Source organism: Pyrus communis, chromosome 12 (genome assembly GCF_963583255.1).
Source record: "Pyrus communis chromosome 12, drPyrComm1.1, whole genome shotgun sequence".
NCBI lineage: Eukaryota > Viridiplantae > Streptophyta > Magnoliopsida > Rosales > Rosaceae > Pyrus > Pyrus communis.
The window spans coordinates 17,073,402-17,087,024 of NC_084814.1; the positions used below are offsets into that span (position 1 = coordinate 17,073,402).

The 13,623-nt window shown below is 38.5% G+C and overlaps 2 protein-coding genes across 3 annotated transcripts; one reads left to right on the plus strand and one right to left on the minus strand.

Moving 5' to 3' along the window:
• The first annotated feature begins 613 nt into the window (after positions 1 to 613).
• LOC137711592 (uncharacterized) lies at positions 614 to 4,038 on the plus strand. Its single transcript, XM_068450847.1, has 4 exons — positions 614 to 1,039; positions 1,145 to 1,240; positions 1,434 to 3,495; positions 3,628 to 4,038. The coding sequence occupies exons 3-4, from the start codon at positions 1,524 to 1,526 to the stop codon at positions 3,912 to 3,914; spliced, it is 2,259 nt and encodes a 752-aa protein (XP_068306948.1). The 5' UTR covers positions 614 to 1,039; positions 1,145 to 1,240; positions 1,434 to 1,523; the 3' UTR covers positions 3,915 to 4,038.
• Positions 4,039 to 4,535: 497 nt separating this feature from the next.
• On the minus strand, positions 4,536 to 11,936 carry LOC137710622 (protein SPA1-RELATED 2). Of its 2 annotated transcripts, XM_068449695.1 has the most exons (9): positions 11,605 to 11,936; positions 9,601 to 11,109; positions 9,352 to 9,509; positions 7,615 to 8,452; positions 7,181 to 7,327; positions 5,997 to 6,314; positions 5,768 to 5,827; positions 5,332 to 5,530; positions 4,536 to 5,211 (listed from the first exon to the last, which is right to left on the minus strand). In XM_068449695.1, exons 2-8 carry the CDS (start codon positions 11,023 to 11,025, stop codon positions 5,339 to 5,341), a joined length of 3,138 nt encoding a protein of 1,045 aa, XP_068305796.1. In that variant the 5' UTR covers positions 11,026 to 11,109; positions 11,605 to 11,936; the 3' UTR covers positions 4,536 to 5,211; positions 5,332 to 5,338. The 2 variants fall into 2 exon arrangements, with proteins under 2 accessions (XP_068305796.1, XP_068305795.1); XM_068449694.1 differs by having other exon boundaries at positions 4,536 to 5,530.
• Positions 11,937 to 13,623: the final 1,687 nt, after the last annotated feature.

Below are 13,623 nucleotides of genomic sequence, written 5' to 3' on the forward strand. Positions count from 1 at the left end.
AAAAAGATGGATGGAAATTTAACCAAGATATTAAGATATGTATATTTGATATATCAACGATTTTTTACATTAAATTACAGATGGAATATTCAAACATGGATATTAGGAATAGGGAATCGAAGCAGGAACTTTGGGTGCAAGCTCTTTGCGAATTCATTTCTAGTTATATTAAAACTTTGAAATCAATAAAGTTCAAAATTACTATTTTTCAATCTCTCGTCGTTTGAGTTAACTTAGAACGAATGTTTAATTTTTAACACTCAAATATATCTTTTCTCGAGTCCTTTTGTGTAAATTTATTGCTCATGTATCTCATCACGAGTTGAAGAGGAATACCAAATTTAGTTTACTCATACAGAAAACACCTCGTCACAACTTGAAACCCTAAATAAGACCCTTGAGTCTTTTGACTGGGCAGTCAGTCCTACGCCCACCTCAGAACGACGTCGGACCATTCTCCCGCTAAAACAAGCGAGTACAGAGTCGCAGACCGAGAAGGCAACAGCGTAATAAAGACGTTGTCATCCTTCTCCTCAAGGAACGCGAAAAACGCGGGAGACAATATAAATACAGTCCCAGAGAAAACGGACCCAAACGCCTCCGCTCTGCCCCTCAACACTTTCCATTTTCCTTTTAATTTTCCCCCAAAAGCTGCAGTCTGTTTTTTAATTTTTGTTAATTTTTTTTTTCGTTCGAGAGAAAAAATAAAATTAAAAAACAGATTGCAGCTTTTTCTTTTTCCATTTTTTTTTGTTCGTTCCGTTCTTCTTCCTCTTGTGTCGTCAGGTGTTTCGGTTTTTTTTTAAATTAATAAAAAAACATCGTTACGGAAGGTGACAAACGGCTGCCTCGGAAAATCCGTTACTTGTTTTTGTATCTGTTCGTCAAACGTTGTTTCATCATTTTTCTGGTTCAGATTCGGTTTCTGTCCAGTGACCACCATACCGCCTTATCAGGAGGGGGTTCAGATAAATGCTTGACCGTGACTCGGGTGGAAATTCCGACCAGACACCAGATACCAGAAACAGCAACTGAAACGGTCTGTAATTTTTCTCCTTATTGTTATCTGGTTTCTTCTCTTTCCTTATTCTTTTCAGTTTCCTTAATCTTTTGATTTGATTCCAATTGATGTCGGGTTGATCAGATTTTTGGGTTAGGGTCAGAAGTCGACGTGGATTGGCTCATTTGGATATTTCTGCATCCAATAAAAGAGAAATTAAAGTTTGAATTTTGGCTCAGGGTACGTAGTTATTGATTAATTTGATGAAAACCCTTTAATTAATTTCAATTTTCTTAATTAATCTCAAATGAGATGAAACAATTTTGGGTTTTGAATCCTTTGATGCATGGTTGTAAAGTTGTAATCTTGATGATCAAATGTAATTAAAACCCTTGTTTTCGTTTCGTGTGTTTGTTTTTTGTTGTATTGGCAGAGGATCTTGAGAATTTGATCGGAGTTTGGTTGCTTGATTTCTGTCCGGATTGCTGTCTGTATCGGGAAGTTTTTCGCTGTGAGAGCCGGAATGGAACAATTCCGGCATATTGGAGAGGTTTTGGGAAGTATGAAGGCTCTGATGATGTTGAGAGATGAGATTCTGATCAATCAGTGCCAGTGCTGTTTGTTGCATGATGCGTTCACGTTGGCGTTTGACACGATCGGAGAGGAGATCCAGTTGAACCTAAAACTCGAAGAGAAGAAGACGAAATGGAAAGCGCTCGAGCAGCCTCTGAGGGAGCTGCACAGGGTTTTCAAGGAAGGGGAGCTTTATATTCGGCATTGCATGGATGTGAAAAACTGGTGGGGCAAAACAATCCTCCTACATCAGAACAAGGACTGCGTCGAATTTCACATCCACAACTTGTTCTGCTACTATGCAGCCGTGATTGAGGCAATTGAGAATGCTGGAGAGATTGCGGGGCTCGATCAGGAGGAGATGCACAAGAAGAGGGTTCTGCTCACAAGGAAGTATGACAGGGAGTGGAATGACCCCAAACTTTTCCAATGGAGATTTGGGAAGCAGTATTTGGTCCCGAAGTCGATCTGCAACAGGTTGGAGAGTGCTTGGAGGGAAGATAGATGGCGGCTTGTTGAAGCTCTTAAGGTGAAAAAGATTGCAGGATCCTTTGGTTCGACGAGGAATGAGCAGCAGCTTGGAGACTTACTGCTCAAGAAACTGAGTGGGTCGGAAACCTTAAATGGGAAGCTCTTTCCGAGCTCAATCTTACTGGGATCAGCGGATTACCATGTCAGGCGGCGGTTAGGAGGGGGAACGCAGTACAAGGAGATCCAGTGGTTGGGCCAGAACTTTGCCATGAGACACTTCTTCGGGGATATTGAACCTTTGAATTCAGAGATTTCAACTCTACTCACACTTTCCCACCCCAATGTGCTGCAGTACCTTTCTGGGTTTTATGACGAGGAGAAGAAGGAATGCTTTCTTGTTATGGAGTTGATGAACAAGGATCTGCGCTGCTACATGAAGGAAAACTGCGGTGCAAGAAGGCAGGTTTTGTTTTCACTCCCGGTAGTGGTTGATATCATGCTTCAGATTGCAAGAGGCATGGAATATCTCCACTCTAGGAAGATCTACCATGGGGAGTTGAACCCTTTGAATGTCTTTCTTAAGGCAAGGAGCTGCACAGAAGGCTATTTTCATGTAAAAGTCTCAGGTTTTGGTTTATCATGCGTGCACAAACCTACTTATCGAAAATCACAGCAGCAGAACGAAATCAACCCCTTGATTTGGTGTGCCCCGGAAGTCCTAGCTGAGCAAGAGCAACCAGGAAACAAAGGTCGTTCCAAATACACGGAGAAAGCAGACGTATACAGCTTCGCGATGCTTTGCTTTGAGCTCTTGACTGGGAAAGTTCCTTTCGAAGATTCACATCTTCAAGGGGACAAGATGAGTAACACTATAAGAGCAGGAGGGAGGCCTCTCTTCCCATACCCTTCACCAAAATACCTTGTCAATTTAACCAAGAGATGCTGGCACAGTGACCCATCTCAGCGCCTGAGCTTCTCGTCCATCTGTCGCGTTTTGCGCTACATAAAGAAGTTCCTTACTCTGAACCCCGACGACGATCAGCCTATACTGCAATCCCCTCCTATGGATTACTGCGAGATAGAGTCATGGTTCCTGAAGAATAGTTCAGCTGCCTTGTACGCTGATTTATCCTCGATATCGCAACTTCCATTCCAAATGTTCTCTTACCGGCTTGGGGAGAAGGAGAAGACTAGCCCTGGCATCATGAGAATCAGGAGTCTGGATTCCATAAGTGATACAACATCCGCAAATTTCAAGCAAGAATCTCCGAATGGCAACGTTGACACTGTGTCCATTGCAGAAGATCCATTCGTACCACTAAGCGAAACGAGGTCCGTTTGTTTTGATGTGAGGTCCGCTTATGATCTAAGGTCAGTTTGTTCCGAGGCTCCAATGAAGAGAACTCTCACTGCGAAGAAACGTCAAGAGGCGATGGCTAGAAAAGCCTCAGGTCAGCCAATAATTCCACCTCAATTCATTTCTGTACTCGTAAGAAATACTGATCAGCAGATTACTTTAAGCCCTAGGGCTTCTGCACTTTCACCATTAGCAATCTTTGACTGGAAAAATGTTGTTCATTCAGGTTACACACGGACATCAAAAACACCAACAACACCAAGGCTTTCAACACCAAGACTCTCAACGCCAAGGCTTCCGTCGCCAAGATTTCCATCCCCAAAACTTCCGCCACCAAAACTCGCTTCACCAAAACTTCCACCAGCAAAGCTTTCGGTTCCAACAAAACCATGTCTACGCGGTATGAAGACAAACCAAAGCCCTCCACTGCCGAGTCCTATGAGCACAAAGAGTAGTACGAGCGGAAGCAGGCACAGAACGGGCGGACACGTCTCGGATTCGGAGATACATTAGGCGTCTTTTGGTTCACATCACATATTTGACACCAGAAACTTGCTGGCGTCGAATAGAGTTTAGCTAACTGTAAAAAAAAAAAAAATAACACGATATATTTCAATCAAGTACACATCAGTTTTTGTTCCCCTCCATTTAACAAAAATTCTAGTTCCTTTTTAGAAACAGTGACTTCTTGTCTCTCTTTATCTGTAAAATTTAAATTTCTTACCGTTATAGGTATATGAACATAATTCCACGTATCGTCTTTCATGCACCCGGTCTAGTGTTATTCCTCTTCACTTATAAGTGAGAGTTCTTACGTTCAATTCTCACCAAATTCGAATTTGAATTAGATTATGCCTCGTCTTTAACGTAGATAATATCGTTTGTTCGATTTTCGTTAAATTCGAATTTGAACGGCATTATTGCTAGCTCATTGTAAGGCTAAACCTACCTCCTCTCTCTTAATATAGATAATATCATTTTTTTCAAAAAAAAAAAAAAAAAAAAAAGAAAGAAAAAAGAAGCAAATTAGGTAAATTTTGGAAATCACGATACGAAGAAAGTGGTTTCTAATTCAAGTTAGAATTCAGCATGTCATAGCTGCAAGATAAAATTAAGTTGACAAAGCCCCACCCAAAAAATAAAAGATATAATTGCGCAATCGCATATGAGATACAAAGTCAATTCTGTGGTCTGCCAAAAACAGGGTTGTCCTATAAATCTAGTTGCCGAGAATTTACAACAGATGACCCATAATTTCTACACTATATACTGAAAACAACTCAACTGAGATCGTCTTCGTTGCAAGTGTTGCAAATGCTTTCCGGACGTTTTTCTCAACAAACAGCTTGATCATATGGCTCCATACGAAGAAGAGCGTTGTACTGCACATACATTCCGATCTAACCGGCTTGCCACATTATGTGATAGCTGGTGTGAAAATGATTGACAAACCTGCTCCAAGAGTATATTCATCTACAACCTGCTTCCCTGATTTCACATTCGGTCACAGTTAAAAATTTTTGAAGCCGAGTATCACAAACCGATTCTCAAGTCTCCTTTATTTATCGCAATACGGCACTGTTTGAAGTTTGTCAGCTCTCGTGCTGGTATGTCAATCTTCGGATTTGAAGATTCCAAGTGTTTTCACAACCAGCTGATGTCCTTCAGATACTATATATTGCAGCTAAAACGTACACCATCAATCATTTAGTCGGTTTGGCCCCTATCAAACAAGGATGTGGCTAGAACCCGAGATGCACTAAGATTTCATAGTCTCTGACTCCATTCCAACTTACTTCCTAGGGCTTCTCTGTATGAACTTACAGTTTCAACTTTATAAACGGCCTCCAGAAGAAAACTCAGGGAATAACAAAACATCAACAAGGTTTCAAAAGGATAGTGACTTCCTGATTGATGTCAAAGGGGTTACCTTTTTCTTAAACAATCTGCAACACTTTTATACACCCGTCTGAATTGGCAGCGACAACCATGCCTGATTTCCCTCTCCAGCAGACACTCGAAACCCATTGTGCACTATAATCATTAGTCTCCTTTCCAGAAATAGGATCAATGGAGCCAAACTTGTGTGAAGTGATCGGCATAGGCAGTGATCTATAGTAAGCATAAACCTGAAGGATATCAACACAGAAAGTTAAAGTAGTTGATTGTACTATGATTAAACCGTAGTTAAAGTAGTTGATTGTACTATGATTAAACCGTACATCTCACACAAGCACACTACCTCGCCTTCAATTCCTTTTACTTTTCTTTTTGGTTAAAATTTTCCCCATAACTCAATTAGAAGCCCATTAGTTGTTCATTTTATTAAATACAAGTGCTCATGTGCATGGGAATTAATCATGTACCTCATTCGTTTCTGAACCACATGCTATGTAACCATCTGAAACGGATAACCCGACAAAGTTCTGGGGGAGTAAGCATCCGAAGTGTGAACCAACAGAGAACAAGAAAAAGAAACTTGGTCAGACAGTTATAAGGTAGTTAGAGCAAGTATTATCCAGATCTCAAAATCACACGAATATAAAAGAGATTCTAGCATAAAGAGCCAATAAAAAAATTAGTGGGGTAGCCAACCTTCTCATTAGTATGCCCACCAAGGGTTAGGCTGCAAGCATCGGTGGATGGATCACTCACACTGGTTCTGTTAAGATCCCATAGCTTTAATGTACTGTCAGTGGATGCAGAAACAAGGGTCTCCGAGTCCAAAAATTTCACATAGCTTACAGCTTTCTTATGCCCATCCAGTACACACCATGGAATTTTAGTATTACGAAGATCATAGCAGTAGGTGCGGTAGTCCGCACTCCCAAAGGCCAGCAAATGAGAGGAGTGAGCAGAGAACTGCACACAGCATACATTTGCAGCGTGCTTGATGGTATCTAAACAGTTTTTCTGAAAAGAAAATTCCCCCCAATAAAAAAAGGGATTTCAGAAGCATCACAGATAATCTTAAGCAATAATCAGTACTAAAATGAAGACATTCCTAAGTGAAACACAGATATGTCAGGCATCATTCTTTACAGGGATAGTGCTATATTTTGAGCATCAAAAGCCCCACCAGCACTTATGTTGAGGCACTGGTGCAGATCATATGGAAAGATGTTATTAGGGATTATTTATGTCAATTAAGGATATCATATTCTACTTCAACTTTGGAATTTTTATATTTTGTCGGGGCTTGATTGTAAATGGGATTTATTAACTATTAGGAGTTGTTTTCTCCTGACTACAGTTTCCGTCTTGGCTGGGTTTGGACTGCCTATCATATAATAAGCCTTATTGTTATTGGTAATCAAACCCAGTAACAAATAAAGCTAATGACGAAACCCCTGATAATAATAAAAACAAATCCTAGCTAAAAAAGTCCCAACAAAAATTAAGCAAGGCCTACATAACATAAATTTTAGACCTAAAACAAAATGTGAAATCCTGAATTGACATAAATGTATAAACATGTCCATATTATCTGGCCATGGAGACCCTTACCGCTCTTAAGGGTTTCTCAAATATGCTCAATTACATAGATCAGTAGCAAACATAATTTAATTTATATAAGAATCATAAGAAATCAAAGAAAGAGTCTTGAATAGTAAGTTTGAGTCTTAATTTGAACAAATCCTGTGATTTATACAAAATAGAAAAGATACAAAAACACACGCACAATAGTAAGTTTGAGTCTTAAAATGAGCAAATCTTGTGTGTGTGTGTGTGTGTGTGTGTGTGAGAGAGAGAGAGAGAGAGAGAGAGAGAGAGCATGCCTCGTTGATGCTCCACAATTTCACAGAACCATCATCACTTCCACTGGCTAATGTTGTTGGATATACTTGAGAAAAGTCTACAGACCAAGCCCTCGTTGCATGCTCAGTGTATTGAGCAAACTCTTGACCAGTGCTGGCATCCCATAACTGGATATCCATGTAAGTATATTATGTTAAATGCAATGCAAGAATTCATTAAAAATAAGGGCGAGCAATAGTCACTTTTTTTATAATATATTTGGGAAAATGAGCCACAAACAAATCCATGAGAAAAGACATGGATAGACAAAGTCTCAACAGTCATATATCTCTATTAGACTACTGTGAAACATATATCATAAGGATGAACATGCAGACGCTGTCAGGTCAACATTCAAACATCACTAAGTTTTTTTAGTAACATAAACCGTGAATATAGCACAGGATATACACACCTTGATTACACCATCATAATCAGATGAAGCCAGATAGTTTTTGATGTAGTTGTTCCAGCAAACACATGTGATCCTTGATTTGTTTGACATCTCAATCACCGGATAATGAATATCAACAGAATCGTTGAAGAAAGCATTAAACTCAAAAATTTTAATTTTCATTGAAACCCCAGCAGTAGCAAAATAGTCTTCATCCCGATCAAAACTCATAGAAGATATAACTTTAGAGGAACTGCTGAAATCTCCATTTCTTAGTATGCCACGTACTTCAAACTTACTATACCGCGAATATTTACACAAACCATCAAAGATGGCTCCCAGTCGATCAGTGCATGTCTCCTTGTCTTCATCCTTTGTTCCCACATACCAATTATTGCGAGTTCTTAATAAATCTTTATCTCTGCGTATTCTAGAATCAGTCTCAGGAATCTGAATTCTTGATCTCATCGAGAAATAAGCACTCTCAAACTGATCTATGTTTTTCATCAACCTCGACTCATTTGAACTAGGAACAGGAAATAATGGAGAAAGCACCTCTGACCTTGAATCTTCTTTGTTCACGAACATATATTTCCTTCCACTGAGGGATTCATCGTACAAGCCACAATCAATCAAGGGTTTTCTTAGAGAGTGCCTCCTCTCCACTTCTTCAACATCTGCTTCTATGAACCCAATGGTTTCCATCAAATTTGCAGCATGGTTCTGCTTCTGTTCTTTCAAAGAAGTAAGGAAATGCAATAATAAATCCAATTCTGCATCCTCTTGTTCCACAGAAGATGACAATTTTTTTACAGAAACCTCCTGTAACCTGTTAACTACTTCAGATTGTAGAATTTGCCTGTCATAACCAATGATCAATCGCCCAAAAAAAACCAATGATCACGTCGCCCAAAAAAAAAAAAACAATGATCATAAAATCAGAAGTCAGGATAGTGCACTAGAGCACATACATACATATATACATACATACATATACATACATATATATATATATATATATATATATGTTGGGAGTGACCAAAGCGATTACAGACCTAACAAAATTTTCATCAAGTTAGATTATACTAAAGTATTCACTAAAGGAGCCTCAGTGCACTTCAGTAGGGTATTGACAGAGAATTATAACATCAAACTCTAGTCATTTGTACATCCAAAACACACCTGGAAGATCATTGATGAAAAAGAAAAACTGAAGGATAATGAGGTTCACATACAAAGCTTCAACCCCTCAGTACGATTATTATTTTTCTAAAAGAAGAAAAAGCACTTCCCAAGATCCACAAGTTTCTATTGACAATTGAGAAAATTCCTGAAAAGATCCTCCACATGAACCCAGGTTAATTTCAATTGTGATTCAAAGTAATATTAATCAACTAACTATAATAGTGGAGCCCTAGAATAGGGTATGGGCTTAAGATTTTTTAATTCAGGTTTCACATACTATTAATGGTCTTCAATTTTCTCCAGTTGCATTTCAATAACACTGTTTTTCCATACATTAATACATACATATAACACCTATTTGGACAACCCTTGACACTATGACTTATGGCTCAAGCAACTAATTTCTACAAGATATCTTTTATGAAACAAATATACTAAATATTACTCCTTTCCAATATTACCTTCAAAACTATTTACAAGGAATAGCACACCTTCACACTCATAAATTCAAAAACTCTGTAGCTTAGGTCAACTAAAATGTTATGAATTAACATGACAAGGGTTTGGGATTACCTTGTCGTTGGGCGTGAAGATGGTTCAGGATGAAGAAGCCACATAATAAATCCAACCTCCTTACCATTTTCTGACAGGAAATTTGGGGGAAGAATTCTGTGCTGCAGATTGGACATTGCGGCAGCAAGGGCTCTATTTGAGTCAAAATGAGCAAGTAACTGAAAGCAAAGACCCAAATTAATCCATTAGATTTTTCATCAATTTAGAAGAGAAATATAACGTGTCAAATGCAGAAACACTAATTTTCACCTCAAAAAGAAGAACACCCAGACTGTAGATATTTGAAAAAATTGTGCAACTTCCTTCACTGAGTTCCTCAGGACTAACATACCACTTCTCTTCCAATAGCTCGCTTACTGGAGTAAACTGCTGAGCTGCATAATCCATATGAGGATTGGTGGATATGGTACGTATCTCATGCCTTGTTCTTGGATTATGTTCATCAAATGCATCACTTCTGTTCTGCAAACGAGTGATGTTGATGTGGCTGGTATTCACATTATCATGCATGAAGTAGGCAGTGCTAGAGAACTGGGGCCAGTGCAATCTAGTGTTCTGACTTATCTTTTGCTTTTTCCTGATTGAATTATTTTCTGAAAGGGATGTATCTCTATCCCTCATACTCTCAAGCATCTCGTTCCGGACTGGTAAGCCAACATACTTAACCTGATTTGAAGGTAACAACTTGAAGAAAGAAGGTCGCAATCCAGGCAAAGAAACTCCTTCAGAATGAAAACTATCCACCAGATCCACTATTTGTCTAAATATATACAAGCATTCAACTTTATTCGCCTTAGGACGTCCAATATTCAGCCATTCTCTCAAACTGTTTTCATCATGATTAGAGCCACCACCCCTAAGCCCGACATTCACACCATTGGAAGAAGGCATAACGACATTTGCATTCATACTCATTGTTGGATTAGAAGCTACCAAAGAATCACCGGCCACCTTCAAACTATTCAGGTTTCTAGATTCAATGTGACAATTCTCATGATTGGGACCCTTCAATATGACACCCTTACCCTTCAGTGTATTTTTAACAAAAAACTCAGAAAATCCTGGTCTAGATAGGATTTTAGTCCGAATACCTGCATAAGTGTTGGCTGAAGCCCCCGTATTTTCAATGTTTGTCAATTCTTCCACAACGTCATAGTGATTGTCACTTAATTCCCTTTTATTCCAAAAACCAGGGAAAGATGTGGCCCCCTCATTCTCCAAGCCACCGGAAATTGCCTTCCCGGTATCCTTGACTGCAGTTTTGACTTGTGAACTCCCACTTCCTGATCCACTTGCTAGCTGAAATAAATGTTGTTGCGGGTTCTGCCTAGATTGCATTCTTCCTTGATTGTTTGATGTATCAAGCATGGCTAGGTTTGAACTACTGTAATTCCTCACAGTTAGCTCTTCCTCCATGAAACCAACATCATTCCTAAAGCCTAGGCCGCTATATGGGTGTTCTAATTTGTTAATATAGCCGGCCATATCTACTTTCTCTAAAATCTCATGTCGTGAGCTTAAGGGATAATCACCCTCAACTGGTATACGCATCTCTTGGCATTCCAATGGGTTGCCATTTTCAGATTTTAGTGAGTAGTCATTCTCTTTCCTTTGGAGTTGTGCAACCTCTGCTGGATCCAATGGGGTCACTTCCTCAGCCACTGCATCCTCCATGATGTGTATACTGATTGCATTCAACAAAACTCTTCACAACCCTCTATAAGGGGATTTGTCCAGTGAGAGACCGCGTTCAAGTACCTAAAAGTATTCCTCAAAAAGTCATCAAAACTGTAAGACTATCAAAAAGGCAAAAACAATTGCACGCAACCACATCTTCACGGTGACGCTTCGATATAGTTACAGTCATTCTGAACTGGAATTCATGATCCGTTCATCAACCTTCAAACGCCTTCCAGATTTTTACACACAAAAGCATAAACAAACAGAAGAAAGAGAACCAAAATTGATCAAAATTCCTAATTTACGCATATTGTCAATCAGCAATATCCTACTTAATTACAAACACTTGATACATAAGTTAATTACACAAATATCAAAATTACAGACAAAAACAGAGAAATTCAAGTCTCACCTTAGACTAACAAGTAGTAACCAATAAGTTAACTGAGCTGATAATATAAGATAACATATGCCACCTCCAACATTTCTTATCCCAAATTTTCTCGGCAACCAAACAGAAAGTAAAATTGAAATTGAAAATCCAAAATTCATTCAATTCACGCACACACTCACCTGAATTGAAGCAGAAAAGCAGTTCCCACGCGAAGCCAAGAAACGCCGACGACTCAATTCTCGGAAGCAGGGAAGAATCAGATGGGCAAAAACCGGAAGAAATCGCCGAGCTCAAAACCCCCAAGGAGAAAGCCAAAGCTGAAGAAATAAAGTGAAAAGATAGAACCCAAAGTGTGAAAGTAATGCTATTTTCTTTTGCCAGAAATGGAAAAGCAAATATCTTTCGGCTTTGGCTAATTTCGGATAATTTTCTCGCTTTTTTATTTTCTTTCTTTTTCTCAAATTGTGGGTTTTAATTTACTAAATTTCTTGGACGCACAAAAATGGAGGTTGGTAATTTTCCGAATCCAAAACGCGGACAAGGAGCAGCCTGTCAAATTTTGGAGCCCATTTATTTGTTTGTTTTCATGATAATTATTATTTCTTTTTAATAAAAAAGTAACGGCACAGAACCGCCCCGTTAGCTGAAGCAAACGAGGGCATACCTTCTGCGAGTGGTTTTTATTTTTTATTTTTTATTTTTTTGTTGTAAAATGTTAAGGGTGAATTAAAAAAAAAAAAAAAAAACTCCATTTTTAAGGCATATTTTTAGGCATATTCGCTGGAACTCGATATCAATCTTACTTTGTATCTTAAAACTCAAAAGTCATCATTTTGCTTTCTGAAATTCGATTTTGATCTCACTTTGCCCTCTAAAACTTAAAAGTCGCCACTTTGCATCCTAAAACTCGCTTTTGGTCTCATTTTACCCCTTAAAACTCAAAAGTTGTTACTTTTCTCCCTAAAACTCAATTTTGATCCCACTTTGCCCTTGAAACTAAAAAATCATCACTTTGTTCCCTGAAACCCGATTTCAATCCCACTTTGGCCATTAAAACTTAAAAGTCGTTACTTTACTTTCTGAAACTCAATATTTACTCCACTTTTACTTGTTTCTAAGTATTCTGTTTAATAATGTGGCATAATTAGAGCGAACTTATGGTTGGCGTGGTACAAGTATAAGCTAACATATCTAATAACATTGTATAACATTCATCCCTTCTCCCTCCATCTCTAGCCACCTTATCATTAGTTTCATTGACTTTGTCATTTCTTACATTCTTACGTTCTTAATGGAGATGGCTAGTGAAGAGAAAAGATTATTATTTTTGTTCCTTTTTACTATTTTCTAATTTCAAGGGAAATTGACATATAACTAATTTTAAATTTTAAATTGACATATTACTTATTCAAAAAAATTGAAACAAGCTAATAAAGAGAATTTTGAGTTTTAATGAGTAAAGTGGCGAGTTTTGAATTTCAGGTATCAAAATCGAGTTCCAGGGAGTAAAACGACGACTCTTGAGTTTCAGGAAATAAAGTGTGATCAAAATCGAGCTCCAAAGAGAAAAGTGACAACTTTTGAGTTTCAAGGAGCAAAGTGAGATTGAAATCAAGTTTAGAGTTGCTAAAAATAAGCCTCTTTGAAATTGTGCATTAAAATTTTAAATGGTATCATTTATAGTTTTCTTTTTGCTTGTTCGTCGTCATTTGGGGTGTGTAAAAAACACTTTTATGTATAGTGAAACAATGATTAATTAATATTTTTGGTTGTCGTTTCGAAATATAAAATCATCAGTTTAAGAGACGTTAAAGTTCTATGATAACTATTTTCGATCCTGATAGTGTAGTTGTCACATTCCGGCCCAGGCCCCCATCATATTCCGGGCTCAACTTCACTGTAGCACGATATTGTCCGCTTTGGGCCCTAGCCACGCCCTCATGGTTTTGTTTCTGGGAACTCACGCGATAACTTCCCAGTGGGTCACCCATCCTGGGATTGCTCCAGGCCAAACTCGCTTAACTTCAGAGTTTCGATAGAATCCAAAGCCAGTGAGCTCCCAAAAGGCCTCGTGCTAGGTAGAGATGGGAATATACATATAAGGCTTACAAGTTCCACTCCCATAGACGATGTGGGATGTTACAGTAATTATGACTTCCATGTCATCGTAAAAACGCGTTCGGTGATTGCCACATTTA